This window comes from Parasteatoda tepidariorum, chromosome 1 (assembly GCF_982258835.1).
Source record: "Parasteatoda tepidariorum strain Cologne lab strain chromosome 1, Ptep-v5.0, whole genome shotgun sequence".
NCBI lineage: Eukaryota > Metazoa > Arthropoda > Arachnida > Araneae > Theridiidae > Parasteatoda > Parasteatoda tepidariorum.
In genome coordinates this window covers 39,122,902-39,143,833 of record NC_141755.1, presented here as the reverse complement: position 1 = coordinate 39,143,833, position 20,932 = coordinate 39,122,902, and the positions used below count along the sequence as shown (strand labels likewise).

General features: G+C 30.7%; 1 protein-coding gene across 1 annotated transcript in view; it reads right to left on the bottom strand.

The window, feature by feature from the left end:
- Window positions 1-394: 394 nt before the first annotated feature.
- LOC107441262 (uncharacterized) overlaps window positions 395-20,932 on the bottom strand; it is a 32,603-nt gene continuing 12,065 nt past the window's right edge. Inside the window, exons 6-11 of the mRNA XM_043052482.3 lie at window positions 13,152-13,322; window positions 11,419-11,575; window positions 5,554-5,699; window positions 4,231-4,408; window positions 3,047-3,284; window positions 395-714 (exon numbers count right to left, since the gene is read on the bottom strand). Coding sequence (XP_042908416.1) covers window positions 567-714; window positions 3,047-3,284; window positions 4,231-4,408; window positions 5,554-5,699; window positions 11,419-11,575; window positions 13,152-13,322 — 1,038 coding nt within the window. The 3' untranslated portion in view covers window positions 395-566. The remainder of the gene's footprint in view (window positions 715-3,046; window positions 3,285-4,230; window positions 4,409-5,553; window positions 5,700-11,418; window positions 11,576-13,151; window positions 13,323-20,932) is intronic.

Genomic DNA, 20,932 nt, shown 5'->3' with positions numbered 1-20,932 from the left:
TGTCCTTAATCAAGAGAACGTCGACTGTCGCCGGCGAGTGTCAACAATCACATAGTCACTTTGGTGAATGTCCGAAATATTTGTTATATCCCATTTGATAATAATTTATTCGTTGATAGTATTATATTTGTTTGATATATTAATATCTGCTGAGGGTAGATTAGGAGAAACATCAGCGTTCGGAGAACTAGTTAAATGCATACTGGGCAGTTGAACTTGACCTTGAAAAGCATTGATGTAGGACATACCGGGCAAATGTATACCGGGTGGTGGTACTGAACCTTACGAAAATATTGATTTAGGGCATGCCAGGTAAATGTATACCAGGCAGTGGCACTTAACTAGACCTTTTATATATTTCGGACATTCACCAATATATTTATAAAGATATAAATGTTATATATACATTTATAATAATGAAATATATGTTTACTATATTTTGAACAAAATTTAAGTTCTTTTCGACTCGGTCCGAAAACTACGGTCTGCTCATCTTTAATACATAACCAATTTGATGATGATTTGGTTAGATGACTCTTTGTGTCATTTTGGTACAATCTGGTTATCTAACATTGCAATCGATCTGGATTATCTTCCTTAATCATATCTGACGCTTTTTCCCCGATCATTATGATGGGGGCATTAGTGTTTCCACCAACTATGACTGGCATTATAGACCCATCAGCTACTCGAAGTTTTTTTATTCCTCTTACTCTGCAAAAAAGAATATCTTATTTAAAATTATGTAACTTTTTTTGAAAGAACAAAGAGTATACTGTAAAAATAACTGTAAATTATACAGAAAAGAAATTTTTTTCACCAAAAAAAAAACTGTTTAAAGATAAATACAGATTTTTTCTGTTTTTAAAAAAAATGTTTAAAAAAAAATTCCCGATTTATTTGCAGACTTTCTTAATATTTATGTATGTTATAGTTCAGAGATATTTAGTTCGTTGTTTAGCTCGTTAGATGCATAGTTCGAACAAGTCCCACGTTCTATATACTTATAATGTATACTTATAATGTTAGTTTATATACTTATAATGTATATTTCCTTTTTGTAGGACTGAACACAGACAATTCATAAACAAATGTCATAGATCAGAATATAAAATAAATAAGGATATTCTTCAAATAAGAAAAGGACTTTGCTTTGTTCATGATAATCCTGCAAAAATTACATGCCTATCATCCTATTTATTCAGTAAATAATTAATGATTTTAAATAATTACTTTATTAAATTATACTTCATTGAACTTAGTCTCCGAATCTTAAATTTTAAGGTTGCAAGTATTTTTGAGACTTGAACTTTAAAAATCATGTCAGTTTGAAAACGTTTTAAGATACATACAGACTTTAATATTAAAATTCGGTAGCTTAGTTTCAATAGACTACATTTCAATGAATAAACTGGAACAAAAATTATTCAAAAATATTACTTAATATATGAATAAATAAAGTAATTTTTTATATAAAATTCTCGTAAAGGTAATTAGGAAGAGCTAAGATTTTTTACGGTTTCAAGAGGGGGGACTACCAAGTTTTAGATTATAAAAATTAAATGAAAAATGGCCCATGACGTCATTATATAGTTGTTATTCTGAATGTCACTAAGTGTTTTACTCAAAATGTCCTTTTATTTAGCACTTCAATATAAAAATTATGAAGCAGAATACCATAGCAGAAATTAGAGTACACATATATTTACATATACCGTCATATGGGGATACTTTGTGCAGATGTGTGTAAATTCGAATTTGGAACTTTTCAAGTGCTGTTATTCAGTATTATATTTTTTTCACGTTAAAAATGTGTGGAATTTGAAGATAGAAGTCTCCTCTATTACTACAAACATTTTTTCGAATTTTAAAACAATCTCAGAGTGTGTTTTGTTTATCCAATGTCAACAACTTTCCGTGAACGTCGGATGTCGAAAAGTGTGCGTGGAAACTTTGGCTGTGAAATGCAAAGACGTTGATAAAATAATTGTCGTAAGTGCAATTTTTTTTTATTTATATATTAATAAAAAATTATATCATGTTAGCGTTAAAAAAATTTTTTAATTAATAACAAATAAACGGAAAATGAACAAAAATGCACTGTGGGGCTACTTTGTGCAAAGTTTCATTAGTTTATTTTTCGACAGAAAAATTGTCAGACATTATAAAAAAAATACCTCGAACGAGAAATTACCGTGATTACACTTTAGAAAAGCTGCAACAATGTTTGCAAGCAGTTGCTGGTGGTATGTCGATTGCAGAAGCTTCTCGGAAGTACAAAATCCACAGAAATACTATCTCTAATTAAATTCACAAGAAACACGTGAAACGTGCTGGTAAACTACTATTTTTCTTCTTCAAAGGTTTTTCTAATGAATTAATCAAACGATCTGACACATAAAAATATATTTTATAAGGCATCAGGGGATTTTGACAGAAACTGAAGAGCAAGTTCTGTCGTGTTCATTCAAGCATGTTATGTTCAAATTTATCAATATTATAAATGTTACTGACTATGTAATAATTAGTATTTTTGAAATTTCATCCATTTCAATGTTCCCTTTCAATCCTTTTTCTTAAATTCAAATGTTTTGAAATAAACATTCTTTTTAAGAAAAAATTCTTGATAAAAAAAAAAGATTTTTTAAGGCTGGAAATTATTTTCAAACTAATATCTTTACATATCTTGATGTTTTTGTTATTAAAAATGTCAACAATTAACTTTTTTAACAATTTTATATCAATATTTTACTAAAATCATGATTATTAAACTGAATTCCTATCGCTGCACAAAGTAGCCCCACTTGGGGGCTACTTTGTGCAAGGTATGTTTTGACTTATTAATTGTAAATATTACATACAAATAACGTCAATATTGATCAAATTCACTCGTCCGAGTCCAGTTATGAATATAATATCGATAAATTTTACTAAAGCTTGAATTAACATAGTTTTCTTACATGTCAAAGTTCAAAAACTGCGAAATCCTGCACAAAGTAGCCCCACATGACGGTACTGGTAATAATAAAAAAATCCAAAAAATTACTTCAATTGTGGATCCACAACGGCTGTTATGTCTGTTGGACTACCCATTTTGCAGGTACCCACAGGATGGTAATAGTCGAAAGTGTAGTGGACAGCTAAACATCTTAAATAATCAGTAGAATAGTAAGTACTGTTTGCTTCATACTGTTCGCATCCGGGAAATTTAATATCGAACATTTTGGCCTGAATTCTTCTGAAAGCCTCAGTCGTAGTAACGATATTCACTGCCTCTTGCATACCTGAAAAATTGAAGATGTAAACATGAATGAAAAGAAAGGGGGACAAGGAATAAAAGTTTAAAAAAGAAATTTCAAATAAACACTTCTTTTGGACGTAATCTTAAAATTCTCTTATTTAAAATAGCGCGAAAACAGCATTGTTTAGCAAACTAATAAAACCACTGCGGTTTACGTATGTTCATTATTTATTTTTTCTGAAATTACATATTTAAAAAACACGAAATGAAAAATAATTAGCGTATGTTTAGTTTTTCCATACTTTTGAAAGTGTCGGATAAAATTATGATAAAAAGTACCGATATTCAGAGTGCCGGTACTTTTAACCGTAGTATTCATTTTTACCTTCCATTTAACGGGATAAAAATGTAATATACCGTTATTTTTATAGTAATAAATATTGTGAAATCACTAAATCACTCTACCACCGAAATTACGGTATAATATTTTACGTTAAAAACAAATTTTACGGATGATGCACCCAAAGTGCCTGCTTATGAATCGTAATTTAATCCAAAATTTTTTACTGTGTAATTGATTTAACTGTAGAATCATGTGAGAAATGGCTTATATTTTGTCGTATTCAACTGCGTACGATTCAATCGTACTAATATATAGCTTCTGGTATGACTGTTATAATCATTTCTTAGTTGGTTTTAATATGTTTAATTGCCATATTCTCAGAACTTCATTATGTTTTGATGCTACTTGAATACTGTTACTGAATTTTGAGACAATCGCCATGATTAGCATCAGTTTAGAGTGAGCTTGAATGGCTTCTATAATCAACATGTACTATATATATATATATATATATATATATATATATATATATATATATTGTAAGAAATGTGCCGAAATAAAAGTATGAAACTTGATCCTACGTGCACAAAGGATAAACTTTTTGTCATAATAATTTATTTGATAATAATCTTAATAATCGTATTACCTTCTACAACCCTTTCAAGATCAATTGGTTTGTCAAATACGTTAGGATCAATGAGAGGATGTTCTTTAGGATTTTTTGAAGCCAATCTGACAGTTCCTCTGCTCAAAGTGTGCAGGAATGATGGAAGAATACTAAATGTATTTTTACCTTCATAATGACTGTAAACTTTACTGTAAACCTGTAAAGAATGATGTTTCATTTTATGTTGGTAACGTTTACTAATTTAGAATTACAAAATGATCTTACTTTGTATACATGATACAGAATATGGAGTGTTGATTTCTAATTCTAGCTGTTATTGTAATAAATTTATACTGAAATTGAGTTTTAAATAATGAAACGTATTTTTTGTACAATGTAAATTTTTGGCTTTAGAGAAATTTCTTTGACTTTGAAATATATTAATTAAAACTTCAGTTAAAGAATTGTGTTCAATTTTGTTTTCTGTAAGGATTTTATTAAATTAAAAATTTAATGTTTTGCATACCTTAACTTTAATCTTAAATAATGAGACATTTTAGTACAACTTAATTTCCTGACGTACTTTAAGTTTCCACCGTATTTTGAGTTTCTGGCGGGAGAAAGTTCCTTTTTAGTCTTGGAAATAAGCTTAATATTGAATTGATTAATAAACAGTTTAATTATTATAATTTTTGTTGTCATTTGATTAAATTCAAAGCAAAATTTTGGGGATATTTCTAAATGCTTCTAATTACTTTAACTAAAGTTTTAATTATTGAGGTACATCTTTTGTTATCTTTCAAGGTTGCACTCTGACTGCAACTAAGGTTGTTAATCTCTTTCAGAGATTGTCAAGAAGAATTCTCTAAATAAGTCACTCAAATATATTTCGATAAGATTTCAATTTATTTATTTGGCATGTTAGTTTTTTAATTTTTATTTATATATTTTTTCGTGTTTCCTTATTTGATATTTTCCGCATTTGGAGCGGATGTTTGCCCTGTCGCTGGGAGAGGTTTTGATGGTCTCTCCTAAAGGTTTTCTTCAACCCAAAATCAGTGGTAAAAATTTCCTCACCACTCTAACACGGTCGTAAATAGAGGTGGATGCTATACAGAGGTGGTTTTTCCTAGAGGATTCAGTGTATATTAGATATATAAAAAATATATACATCACTGATTTAATCAACCAATTGTGATATATATCTTTGGAATTTAATAATCATGCTTATGTTTGTATGTGTTATTTTATAACTTGTTTTAAACAGCCAATTCGTATCGAATTAGCAGCGACTACTTTTTAACGTCGTAAAATTTTACATTTTAACCTAATCCTGAAAGCAAAATAAAAACATTTTCTCACTTCATCATGAGCAACTCCTGCTGGATGACTCGCATCTGTGAAACCCCACAAATGAATATTTAAATCTGGCCAATCTAGGGCAGGGTCGTTGTACTTGGAATTAAACCACGCCAGCCCTTCGAATCCCGTGAAGCTCGTTAATGGTCCTATAAGAAAAAAATATACTCTGATTTTTTTAATTTTTTATTCTTTTTCCTTCACAAACATTAAGTCCTTTAAAGATATATGTAAAATATAACAAATATCTATTATATATAATTCTCTTACGTGGCTCCCAAATTTTGGCTGTATTTCTTTTCCGCTGGTGGCAACGTTTGCTTTGTTTCGAAAACATCAAAGCATTCTGGCTTTTAATGATGTGTTTCTGATCTAATATATATAATTCTCTTACGTGGCTCCCAAATTTTGGCTGAAGTACTTTGTACAACTGAATAAAATTCTTTTCACAACACTTAAATATTTACTTTATTTTCTTCATATATCAGTCGGCAAAGAATTCTGTTAGGTTAAAAAACATTTCGCTAAAAAATAACGAATTCGCGATCGCAACGCTCGAGTACGCCGTCTAGCGGGAGCCTGTAAGTATCGGACATTAATTTATCACGTTTTCATTTAGTTCCATCGAAATCATTGACTGAATCAGACGCCATTTTTTAGCAGCAAATAAGAAACAAAATTTCCCTAAGGAAAAGGCCGAAGAACTTGAAAAAAATCTCCAGAATATTAGTAAATCTTTCAGGAACAGAACACGCCAAACATTTGAAGAAAAATTCCTCAATAATTTTTCATTTCTATTATCAACATACTTGCAACTGATGACTTCCGATTTCGGATACTGTTACAGATGTGTGTATTAAGGTAAAATGCATTTCTTCTGTCTTCAATTCATTACGAATTAAAGTGAAGTCAACATTGCTTTCGTCATTCCAGTGAATAAATATGAATTCAGAACATACAGAATTGTAATAGTTATAACATATTCTTCTTCGTTATAGAATAGTATATATTTCTGTATCCATATAATTTGGAAAACAACAATAAAAAATTATCCAAGTTACTTGAAATAGTGCCATTTGTTCTGTTTCTTAATTAATTTTAATCGCTTTCTTGGTAAGTATTTTTTAGTTTTGAAAGAATAAGTTCAACTAGAATTCAGCTATTCTGTTTTTAGCTACATATTCAATTTCATATCTATTATAAAATTTTGCTGTGTAGTATGTTATCTAAAAGTAATGAAGGGATAAACTATGTATCTATTATTTGAGAATAAAGTTTTCAAACAAGGAACTTATCATTTTGGAATTCTCCGGGAATTATAAATCAGGTAAGTGCAATGATTTTTACAATAAAAAATTTACTTGTAAATATTTTTTTTTCATTTGATGATAGTTCTCTACAGTATGCTATAAGAATAATAAAAAAAGAAACAATATGAAAGTTTTTATTTCAATGTAAAGAATTCTTGAAATCGTTTTTTTATCCTAAGAATTCATTATTTTCCGTTTTTTAGTTTATAATTTTTTGATAAAAATTGTTCTCAGAATACTTTTTTTGAAAAATTAAATGGTATAACATTATGTGTTTATGTATACTTCTTGTATATTCCAATGTTTGAAGTAATATGATTCAGAAAAGTATGGAATAAAAATTCGGTACTTACTTATTAACGCCACCGCCGCTACAGATTTGGCGGTTTTTAAGTGCCGCTAATCTACACTTAAAATTTTTGCGACAATTCATAAAATAAAACACTTTATTTAAAATCAAAGTAGTCAATCGGATTTCGGTGGAAAATGAGCCGATATAGAGTTTAGCAAAGATTCAAAACAATCATATCGCCATATGAACTCTGATAAATAAGATTCCAAATGAAATAACATTTCCAAAACGTACGTTTACCAAGATAAAGTTTTATGTTGTGGGAATTGGTACATTTTCGTTTTTTCGGTAAAATATTTCCCTCCTAAAAAAATACAATTGCATCTTGTTTTGTTTTTGGCAAATCCCAAAGACGAATTTTTGTAGCACTAAAAATGGCGACAAAAAAGAATGTTTTGTCAGCATTCTTTATTTTACGTTTCTTAGTTTCTAAATGATGATTTTTATTGAAACTTGAAATTTTTTGATAAAAATTGTAGTCAGAAAACTTTGTTTACAAAATTAAATTTCATAAAATTATGAGGCTTATGTATACTTTTTGTTCATTTTAATTTTTAAAGTAATATGATTCTTAAAACTATAGAATGTAAAGTTTAAATGGGCCTTTCATGTTATATCATTAAATTTAGTAAAACTATTTCTCGGGCATTAGGTTTTAACTCTTATAAGAATATACATATTTTTTTCTGTTAGTGTACAAATATTTTTCCGATGTGTTTTGGATATTCCTTCTCTAATAAAAAGAGATACCATTTTGTTTTCGTTTGCATAAGAAAGAATATCAAGCATTTTTCTTTTTTAAATTTAATTAGTCACAATAAAGAAGGAACGTTGCAATGCTACATGCTACATTAACGACGTCTCTAGAGTAACTGAATGACGGTTCATGTAGAAATCGCAGGTATGCGTCTCATACAACAACGCCCCCTATAGTTCGTTGCGATCGCGAATTCTAACAGAAATAAAAATAAACAACTTAAAAAATAAAAATGCTGTTGCCAGCCATAGAATTTTTTGAAAGTTAACTTAATAAATCAAAATGACATAGAAGCGCAACTAGATCAAAATTATGATACCTGAGCGCTTGACATAACAAATCCTTCAATTCTGTAAGTGTTGTATCGCCAAATGCCCAAATTAACAATTGTGCTTTTAAAGAAATTCTATAAAAAGTTTTAAATAAACAACCTACTTCTACAACTGCTTCTTGAAGCACTTGGCTCATTGATTAAAAATATTGCTTTAATTTTTCAGTACTAACTTTACTTCTACTTTCTTTATTGCTATGACCCTCTTTCATTACATTTCACAACTTCATGCTAAATTTGAGGACTTTAAGTTGTTTTGTGGTTGAATACTTACATTTAGAAATGTGTAAGTAAAAAAGTAATATTTAGAGGTTAAGAGTTTGCCTCAGAAAAATTTGAATTGCTGACATTGAATTTAACAATGGAAACAATCGTTTTCGTGAAAAATGGAATTGTATTGTTGACATCAAAACTAAAAATATTGTGTTTCAACTTAACAATACTACCTTAATTTATACTTTAGAATTGCCTCGGAGAAATTTGAATTGTTAGAAATGACTTAAACAAAAAGTTTTATTTTAACTGACAAATACTATATTATAATTTAGACTTTTTCTATGACTATACTCATTTTCTTACTCTTTTCTTTGTTTTTTATACATTTTATATTTCTGCGTTAAAATAAGAAACTTATAGTTGTTCTGCTTCTGAACACTGATGAAAACACGAAATGATGGGCTTCATCAACAATCAAAAATATATACATTTATTCTACAAATTTTATATTATTAGGTAGGCGCCCTTCAGAGAATTAAAAATGCAAAATTATCTTCATCAAAGCCGATGCTTTACATCCGGCGTTCAGTGTCAGACTACTATTTCATACTGTTTTACAACGCATGGCTTTAGCCCTCTGGTGGGAAAGACTTTGAAACAAAACTTACAACAGTTACTTTTCTCAACAACTGAAATTTAGAATAGTGTGATTAAGAAAAATATGCGAGCTGTTTGCAATTTCAAATTAATATTGAAATGTACAGGTTTTGAATTTTCTACAGTGAAAAGTTTTCGGAACTTCAGTATTCAAAAAGGTATACAAAAGCTAGACGTTCAGAGCGTATCCAATGAGCGAGCAAAGCGAGCATTGGATTGAGAAGCAATCCGAAATGAACTGCGAAAGCAGTTCCGGGGGTTGGTGAGCTTTAGCGAGCAGGGGGCGAAGCCTCCTAGTATTCATTAAAGCTATAATGAAGTCATGCAGATCATAAATTTAATTTTGCTAATTCATTATATATGTTTGCAGATCCACTCAATATTTTTTAAAAAGAAGTTTTATGAAGCGTTTTAGACCAAGGAAGTAGAAAACTATAAAAGCAGAAATAATTTAGAAATTGATGTACAATGTGTAATTAAAAATATAACGTCAACAAGGATTAAATTTTTAGGCTGGATATGTTAACTTTGCAGCTTATTATTTAACATTGACTTTATATTGAGCCGTGTTTCTTCATTTGTTTAGAAGTTAACTTTCTCACCTGATAAGAGAAATTATAGCAAACTCTAAAAATGCTAAATTAAAAAAAAAACAAAGATAAGTTTTATTGAAAAAGAAGGGGTAGGAAATTTATTCCATTATGAAAAATGGCGTAGAGCTGCTCCATCGCAGACCGCGCAAAACTTAGTGTAATTAGCAGTGGAAATATTTGTCCTTAGGCTGTTAGAACATTTATGAATCACTAAAACACAGCGCAAAAAATATTCTTTAAAAAATGCTGATGGGGAGTGTTAAATGCTCTGGCGCTGATATGATCCATTATGATTATATGAAATCTGGATCTTAGAACACAATAGAAATACAGTACAACTAATTAGATGAAATGATGCAAAAACTTTTAATAAAATAGCCTTTCTTGTTCAAAAGATCGTGTTCCATATTACTGCATGACATTGCCATGACTCAAACTGCGCAAATAAATTTGGCAAATTACAGGAATTGGAACTTTTTATTCATTCTTCATATTTATTAGACCTCGTCCCTCTCCACTGACTTCAATCTAAAGTTGGCTAACTATCTAATAGGAATGAGATTAATTTTCGAAAATGCTCTATCACTGTTTTTCCCGGAATTTATTGACTCTCAGCTGATAGTTACCAAAATTACCAAATATGCAAAGCGTTCCTTGTAATGATCTTTATTTCTATTGCTATTGTTGTTGTTGTCGTCAGTCATTAAGACAGGCATGTGCAATTATTCCTGGTTTTCAGTGGCGCCATCTATGGCCAGGAATATGACTTCAGCCACACATGTCGCAGTCCATAGAGTGGATTAATTCAAATAACCTTTCATTAATCCAATGATTCCATTTTTGGCCTGAATCGGAGAACGATCAATCTCCAATTCACTACTCTCTGAGTTACCTCAGGATATAATTTGTTATGAGAACATGGAGGACTTTGTGACCTGACAAATTTAACGTGCATAAGTCACCATTTACTACATGGGAAATCTTCGGCTAGCAGGAATCGAACTCCCATTCTCACGAACGGGAGCCCAGCGCTCTGCCAACCTGTCTATCCCGGCCCGATCTTTATTTCTATTTTCTTAATATTTGGCTGCTAACATCTAGCCTTTTTTTAAAACATTTTCTTCTTTTCAAGGGTGAAATTATTTGAAAAAGAGTTTTTACGTTGCACTGCGCGGAGGTAGCTAGCACAGAAATCCTTATTTATGTATTTATTTGTTTACCAAACTTTACAATAGTAATTCATTTTTACATAATAATTAAGGATTAACACACAAATAATGGAATACAAAAGCGGGACAGTTTTAATTGAAGCTTAAAAAAGATTTTCGCTAATTCATTAGAAAACTATGGACAATCCCTTGTAAATATTCTTAATAATTTTGACGTTTTGTTCCACACTTAATATTTTTTATATACTTCATAACCAATTAAAATTCCTGATTTTCTGTTACTGAAAATAATAATAAAGTAATTTTATAAAAAATATTACTTAAAACCATTGAAAGATAATGACTGTAATAAAAAAGCAGAAATGGGATGAAATGTCTGTACAAAATTGACGAATCGAATTCGATGATAGGACCGAGATGTCATGGACTCCATTTTCCTGAACAAACTGATATAGTATTCAAACAAATATTCTGTATACTAGCCTTCTCCAAAATTGTTAAATTGTTCCGATGCTTCTTTGGGGTTATTAAAAACAACTTTGAAATCATCATCTGCCATTGGAGCTTCAAAAGAAAGACCAGCTGCTCCAATATGACTGTGCAAGTTATTTCCCACTTGGAGGTCAGCAACGACAGGTATCTGAAATTTTCGTATCATTGAATCAAACTTAATTTAGGCTTTGAAAAGAAACTATTCAAACTAAATACTTAACACAAAATTTATATTATCAATCCGATATTTTAAAACTAATTGAACTAATTTTCATAAAATTCCCGAAAATCAAGCTATTACCTTTCGCTAAACAGTTAGATTTTTCATTCTGAATTATGGTAAAATAACAGGCAACAATCTATCCCTCCTATTAACCGTAAAGAATTTTATGGTTAATGCTAAGGAACATTTTTTTTTACAGTTACAGTTTTGAAATAGTTTACAACTAGTATGGTTAATAAGACTGTGAATACAAAACTGTACAATTTTTTGACCATTCACAGCTAGCATAGTTTTTAAACCATAAAAAAAAAAAACTGAAACGGACATTTCAGTTCTATAGTGCTCTTTCATTAACGCGTGAATGATAGTTTCGTACTCTAATAGATCACGGTCACTAATTAAGGAGCATAGGATACAGGGAATTCTTCATGTGTTGAAGAAATGGTAAAAATATTGCGGTATCAACACTGAGATTCGAACCCTTGTTCAGCCAGTCATGAGACTGACAGATTAGCCCTCTCGGCAACAGTATGTACCCAACTGCACGGAACTAAATGGTTCTTTAGGTGGGTCTAGTTGGCGAGAATAGAATTCTGGTTGTTTCACTGTATTTTGTAAAAACATTTATTAAGCGTTTTTTCTCAAATTTAATATTTTGAATATAATCTTTTTTACCATTATTTGATGATTTTGGTTGAATATGGTAAAATAATTTAAAAATTCCACCACGGATCGTAATTTCATCCTGAACCAGAGAACGATCTATCTCCAATTCAGAATCCCTAGAGGTATTGATTTGCTGCGGTTACTAGGAGGACTTTGTGACCCCGACAGATTTAGCATGCACCATTCGGTGATCTGCTGGGAACCGTGTCTTAACGATTCTCATACATTTTGTCATACCAAGATGACACTGCGGGACATCTAAGTAAAGTAAAAGAAGTAGACAAGAAATAATTAGATTTCAACTAACCCCAATGTGCGATACAGCTCTGTAGCAATTAATATTGTGTATTCAATTAACTATTGTTAATTAACATTTCAACTTTTGTAGAGAAATTTAGTTGAAATTTAATACACCATTTTGCTGATAAAGATTAGCTTTCGATGAAGTCATAGTTCACGTGTGCAGGTACGGGAAGTCTTCTTCTTGTAGTGCAAGAAACCAATTGGGTGCTTGTCTTTAATCACAGGGTTGTGTTTAATCAAGTGGTGGTTAACGTAACATCTTGAAGGGTTAGATTTATTGTCACGCTAAGTTAATTTTAAATCTGATTTAATTCGATACCTGCAAGCGACGTTACACGTATGTCGAACCTAATTTGCTATCCCACATGTGGCGGCGCATGCAGGTGTAAAATTATTGCCATCGCAGAGCATTTTAAAAAGGAATAATCCCAAGGTACAGTAATTCTGGCTGCACTAGAGTTGGGAATTTATCCTATATGTTACTATATGAATTTATTTTTAATGAAGGAATTACTTAAAATAATAAACTCACACCAAGTTTTTCCAAGTGACTTCTGGGCCCTATGCCAGATAACATTAAAAGTTGAGCCGAGTTGTAAACTCCTCCGCTGACAATAACTTCGTTATTAGCAAGTATTTCATATTCGTGTCCACCTATGTCAACTTTCACGCCATACGCTTCTAGATTTTTGTTTATAAGAATCTAGAATAGAAAACAAAAAAAATTGTAATTTAAAAGGGTTAATATAAACTTTAATAGACTTTGGTTCGGTTTTTTTTTATGTCGTTGAATTCACATGGTATTATATATTGAACGATTAGTTTTATTTGCTCATTTAAATCAATTAAAAGGCAGACAAATCATTAATACGAAACAAAAATAAAATATATCTACACTGTAAAAGAACAACAATAACTTTCCGCAGTAACAAAATTTCGGTCATTTACAGTAACATTTATGACGAATGTTATTCAAGATAGTTAACAAGGATAAAAATAAATAAATGACAATCTTATTCTTCAGTTTCAAAAATATTATTAGATCAAATTCCAGATAAAACTATATTTGTATCTTAAAACTTTAATTTTACTTGTTCTTAAAGTTTAATTATTTATATAAGTTAGTTAAAGTCATAAAGGAATTGAAAATTGAAAATAATCAAATTATGAAATTAAAACAATTAAGCAAAGTTAAGATTAAAAATAAGGTTAATGCTAAATCACCTAATGAAAGAATAATGCCTAAAACACTAAGTAGAGACAATTGATTCACTGCTCAAGTACATGATCTAGTAAATACAGTAAAGAAAATGTGTATGTGGCAAGGCAAACCCACAAGAATGCATAGCAAATTAAAATAAAATAATACTTAAATGAACATGGCAAGGTAAAAAAATTATACATTAAATCGCGTTAAATAAAAGGCCGAATAGTGGTGGTTCAGCATTGTTGAACTCCGAAATAACCCAATAGGTCCATTGGGCCAAAAATTTAGAAAAATAAGTAGATAAACAAAAACTATTAATATAAATGATAAGGAGAATTGCATACAGAAATATTTAAAGGAAAACACATTCTTGTGGGATTGATAATCATCTGTGCTAACTAAAAAAAACAATGACTACTCACCCCAACATGGCGTTGATAACTAAATTGTAAGGTGATAATATGAAGACACATGACGCAGTTCACTCGTAAAAATAAATCTGTTTATTATTTTGAATCGTTGTTATACATCGACACAAACACTATAACATAGCCTTCGTAAACTCACAATCACAATAGAAAACCATATTTTTCGCAAAGTATTTCCAACATTTTTTTTACATCACCAGATCAAAATCTTGTCATTCAAAAATTTCAATCACATATTAAGATAAGAGCCAGAATCCTTTTTTTTCCGTCATGCATCACCTTATGTAAGCTCGGGGGTCACCCTTGAAAAGCCAATGAGGGAAACGAGGGGTAGGACAACTTAAAAGTAGACCAATGAAGAAATTTAAGGGTTGTTCAAAATTCAACCCCTCAAGAAACCATTGGCCGATAGAAGGAGCAAGTAAAGGACAACACGTGGTCGAAGGGGGTCGCGACACCCTCGTGTGAACGGGGGAGCGAGGTCAAAAAGGCTAAAGGTTAAGAAAGACGATTACCGTCCGGTTCGCAATTAAAAGTACACAGCTGTGTGAGAAAAAGGAAAAAAAGTCACGCGGTGAAGGGGACAAGACATAAAAAACCTATAAAACTATCTAATACACACGGTTGACCATCGGATGCAGCTGCAACTAAAAAGGGTCCAAAATCCTCCCACGCAGGTGTTAGGAAGAGGGGATCCAAGATGGGTTCGGAGATTGTATCAAGTTACCCTTGGTAAAGGAAAAGATTGGGGAAAAAATCTTAAGGCAGTGCATGACTGAAAAAAGTAAAGAAAATAGTAATAGACAATTATAAATAAATTAATATTGCATAATTTATATATAAAGCATAAACAATAATCTATAAAAGTTAATAATTAAAAAATATACAATAATTAACATGTACATTGTAAATTGATAAATGATTTAAATATAAGCTGAACGTTAAGTGAAGTTAAGAGCAGTAATTCGTAAATAATAAATTAAGTGTTAAGATAATAAAAGTAAAGCAAATTAAGAAAACAACATTAAAGCGAATACTTGTGATAATTAACATATTAAAGCAAATACTTGTGATAATTAACATTATCACAATTCTCCACCTTCTCCCAGAAAAATTATATTCCTAACGGGAATAAAATTTTTCATTTCAATTATTACATGTATCAACTTAAGAGTAAATGGAAGACAAAATGATTTACAAATTGAGGTACGTTCCCTCAGTAATTATTGGTGTATACAGGTTTAAAGTTTTAATACATTGTCTTCTTTTATGTTAAAGTTCCTTGAAAAGAAAGTTCATGTTGTTGCAAATGTGAAAAAAAATTGGAAGATGAGATGATTGAGTGCTATATTGCACATGTTAGTGATACAAATCAGATTGTTGTTGTGACTGCCTAGGCAATGAGTGGGTGAGCAGAGTGGACAAAAATAGAAAGCACAGATAACAAGCCACATACATCAAAAAAATTAGAATATATATATAAACACACATTTTGCTCTAAAGGCAAATGAAAAAAAATTGTAAAATTCAAATGAAGAAGTGGATAAATTGTCATGTTGCTGAGACTGTATACCCACAGTGCATCAAAACTTAGAAAATTTATGTTAACTTATACACTTTATAAGTAACAAAAAAGGTGACGATGCAAAAAAAATTATTATTATTATTTTTTTTTTTTTTTGAAGGGATAATTATCAAAAAAAAATTTAAAAAAAAACTAGATAGATTTTGTTCACTCAATGTGCTAGAACAAAATATTTGATCGAATAATCCTCAATAAGAAATTAAACAGCTGCTGGTATTTACTAACAAAATGAATAAAAAAATAAATTTTGAGCCAAACAAAAAAATTAGTAGGGTAGAATGGCCAAAATCAAATAAAGCCAATGGAATAGACACGATGAATGTGAGGCGCGTACTCTCAAGAATTGCACTCGTAAAAGAAAACAACTCATGTAAACACGCTTCACATGACATCAGATATGTAAAATGTTATACTAAAGCAACAATTCTAAATCCATGTGTCAAAAAGTTCAAAGTTCTCAGTCATATCTTCATTTCTTTAAGTATGATCAACCAATAACGTTACAAAAATAACGTTAACGAAATTTCAGTATCATGCTCACTAATAGTCTATTTAAAGGAGACTGAACCATATCAGCGATAATCTCCCTGTATCGAAGCAAACGTAACCACTATTGCCAGCCACTTTATTACCACAGTACACCAGATCACTATTGTTCTGAAGAACCAACTCATACGTTCTGTATTCACACTGCTGGGAAATTTGTAGAACCTCTTGACGAAGTGGAGATCATCATTCGGAGGACAGGTATTTCAGAACATTCCGGATATGTTCCTAATACCAACCGACGACAGCAACTCCCGGAAGAAGGCATGGGAAGTCTATCAATGAGGCAGTTGATCCAAGATGTTCAGTTGATTCAAGATGCAGAAATTTTTTTTTTGAATGTGAAATGCTTGTGTGATATTTTAAATTTTGCACACTCGTCGAAAATAGATCTGGCAAGAGCTGCAATAACACTGAATGGGCACAACGCTTTCTCATTGCAATCAACAGCATTATATGCAATTGTGACAAATATAGTGGTTATTAACGTGCTAGCGTGGTTAGTTAGTGAGTATGAAAGTTGCAATATGTAGAAACCAATTGTTGATGGGTGTTTTTGAATACACACACAAATATGGATTCATCATCCACTCTAAACACACTGTAAATTACACATGCGTGTTAAACTCATCAAGGGATAATTAATGTCCTTTATATGCACAACACTGATGACAGAGAAGATAAAATAAAGTGAAATAATTTCAATCCATCCACACTTGAATGAATTTATGATGGAGTGCAATGCTTGAGTGTATGAATCGGTATACATCTCAACAGGGTAATACGTTTGAGATACAAAAAAATATTGGTATAAAATGAGTATACGAAATATACACATGATAAATACAACAAAAAAATAATATGTACACCGAAGTAACATTAAAAGAAAAAACACAATTGTCTCACACGCGACAAACCAGTACTGGATTTTATTTATTTTTTTTTTTTTTGTGGCGAATGGGAAAATTGAGAAAAAAAATAAATTGATAAAATCAATTTTGCATGAATCAAGAATTTGTGTTAAATAAATCACACTAAAAAAATTATTTGCCTCTCCCACTAATTATGATTTTTTTTTTTTTTTTTTTTTTTTTTTTTTTTTTTTTTACAAAAATTTAATCCTTACAAACATTATTTACTCAGTATTTGCAAACAGAGCTGTCCATGAATCATAACAGAGAACAATAGTTTTATACATTGAGCAAAAATGACAAATTTGTCTGGTGAAATTATGGGAATCACTTGTTTGGCAAAAAACAAGAAAGAAGAAAATGCTTAATATCCTACAAAGAAAAAAGTTTAACATAACCTAGGTATCTGTTTTTTTTTTTTTTTTTTTTTTTTTTTTTTTTTTTTTTTTAATTAAGTATGTATAAAATGAATTGTGTAACTAATTTTATTGGAATTTGTGTTAATACTACTCCTAAATTTTTTTTTTTTTTTTTTTTTTTTTTTTTTTTTTTTTTTTTAAATTACAATTGAGTTAGGGAGAAATACAATTACATTAGAAGGTAGAAGGACAACTGGTCTCGGAAAAACCGAGGCAAAAATAATGAACCAAATGAGAGAAAAAAAAACAAATCTGAAAAAAATTTAAACTGAGAACGTCTTCTCAGGGTATGTGAAAGAGATCTGGAACTTAATTCAACACATAAGGTAAGAATTTACAACGTAACACAAAGACAATTAATTTCGTAAGAACGTTGCGAGATAAGAATTGAAAAAAAATCAAGAAGTTACACAGCGGTAACGATAGTAGGTCTCTTACGAAGATTATATTGATGAGTGGGAGTAGTAATTTGGTTTTGTGAAGGGGCCTGAATTAAATGATTGTGTCTAGGAGGTGCAGTTCGAAGTCTATCAATATGTACACATTTTTTTTGTGAATGAGGATTATCAAGTAATTGAATTTCAAAAATATGAGAATTAATTTTCTTTACAATAGTGTAAGGACCAATAAATTTTGGTTTGAAAGTACACGAATCTTTCAGATAGACAATGTCATTAATTTGAATGTTTCGAAGATTCGATTTCGATAGTTGTCTGTTATTTTGTTGGTCTTGTGAAGTGAGGAGATTATCATAAGCAATTTCGAAAGTTGTTTTTAACTGCTGTAGAAGTTGATCAAGATAATTAGCAGTATCAAGCATTTGTGCTTGGTTGTCAGGTTGAAATGTGTCAAAAATTGATGACAAGTTTCTACCAAAATGTAAAATATTAGGACTGAATCCAGTTGAGGAGTGAACAGAAGAATTATACATGTGTTGGTGTATTGATACAGCTAGATCAAATGTTATGTTTCTTTCTTTCAGTGTATTAATTGTAGCTTTGATAGAGGTATTAATTCGTTCTGATTGAGCATTTCCAGCCGGATGTGCTTGTGTTGTATGTACTAATTTTATTCCTAGACATGAGTTAATTGCATGAAATATTTCAGCAGTGAATTGAGTACCTTGATCAGTTAAAGTAAAGGCTGGCCTGCCATGATTGATGATGTAATTAATGAAGTGCTTCATTATATGATTTGCAGTTAAGTTATTTAAGGAGTAGAGAACAAGGTATTTAGAGAAATGATCGAGAATAGTTAATACATAACCACCCTGAACAGGACCTAAGATATCAAGAGAAATAAACTGACCTGGGGATGTGGGAATCCATTGATTTAAGAAAGGAGAAGGTTTTGGGGTGTGATGTTTATTTCGAATGCAAATGTCGCATGACATAACATAGTTTCTGCAGTCGGAATAAATGTTTTTCCAAAAATACTTATCAGTAAGAAATTTATAAGTTTTCTCGAAACCAAAATGAGAGAAATGAGCGATATATAAAGCCTTCAGTTTTAGAGACTGGGGAAGAACAATTTTTGGTTCTAATTTCTTATCAGAATAGAACATAAGGAGTTGAGTTTTAGGATCAATGAAAAATGACTTAAGTTTATGTAAGTCTAATAGGGAATTCTCCTTAAGAGATTTGATTATTTCCGCAGTATTTGAATCAGTTGTTTGCTCATGAATAATAGTTTGAATAGAAATTTCGTTAGCTGGATCAATTAATGAAGTGGAATTGACAGTTTCAACAAAAGGCAGAATTAATTGTCTATCAGTCTGCTGGTTGGGAACATCAGTTTTGATATAATCAATGTCAGTAATTCGAGAAAGATAATCAGGTAGAACATTTTTAATTCCTGGAACATGCTTAATGGTGAAGTCGTACTCACTGATTTGCAGTAACCATCTGGTTATAAGATCTGCAGGAGATTGAATCTTTTTATAATGCAGTAGTGATTTAGCATCAGTAAGTAAAGTGAAATGCCTATTATACAGAAATGTTTTGAAGGCAGTAATAGCCTTAAAAATAGCAAAAAGTTCAAGTTTTAGAGCCGGGTAGTTTTGCTCTGTCCTAGAAAGGGTTTTACTATAGTAACTAACTGGGTGAAGACAGTTGTTATGTTCTTGTAGAAGAACGGCAGCAATAGCAGAACGGGATGCATCAGTGTTAAGGGTAAACGGTTTATTCCAATCAGGTAATTTGACGAAAGGAGTTGAAAAGAAAATTTTTTGAAGAATTTCAAAAGCGTGTTGACACTCAGGTGTCCATCTAAATTTAGAATGTTTAATAGATGCTTGATTTAAAGGATAAGTAAGTTCAGCATACTTCGGAATAAGATGTCTATAGAATGAGCAAACACCTAAGAAACGTTTCGTTTGTTTAGAATTTTGAGGTGGTTTAAATCTCGTTATTTTACTAATGTTCGCCTCGACAGGCATGATTTTATTTTCCGAAATGAAGAAACCTAAGTAATTAATTTCCTTCTGATGGAAAGTACACTTGTCAGGTGAAAGAGTCAAATTATACTTAATTAGAATATCAAGAAGTGCATTTAATTTAGTAAGAGAATCATTAAAATCATATGAGCCAATCAGAAAATCATCCTGATATGGGTAAATATCATTGATTCCTGATACTTTAAGTTCATCAACAATGCTATCGACTAACGCTTGAAAAGTAGAAGCTGCGGTTTTCAAGCCAAAAACTAATCTCTTAGACTTGAAAGAACCAAAAGGTGTAACAAAGGTTAGTATTTGTTGTAAATTTTCTGGGAGAGAGATTTGAAAATAAGCACTACGCATATCAACTACAGAAAAATAAGAGTATTTGGATAGCTGATTAATGAGAAAATGAATGTTAGGTAAGGGATAAGTAGAGTGCTCAATAATAGTATTTAGTAATCTTAAATCAAGTGCTAATCTATACTTAGGTGGGGCATCAGATTTTTCAGGGTCTTGTTTCTTTTTTACAAGTAAAAGGGGACAAGCCCATGAGCTAACTGTTCGTTCAATGATACCTGCTTCAATCATGTCATCAAGCTCTTTTTGTGTAGATTCATGTAAAGCTTGAGGAATGGGGAACGGTTGAGTCTTAATGGGGGTGATAGATTTAAATTTTAAATCAGGAAGAATTTTGTCCGTGCAACCTAGAGTTTTAAGAGATTTTGAAAAAGCTGAATACTTTTTCATTAATAAAGAAAGAATTGAGGACTTCTCATG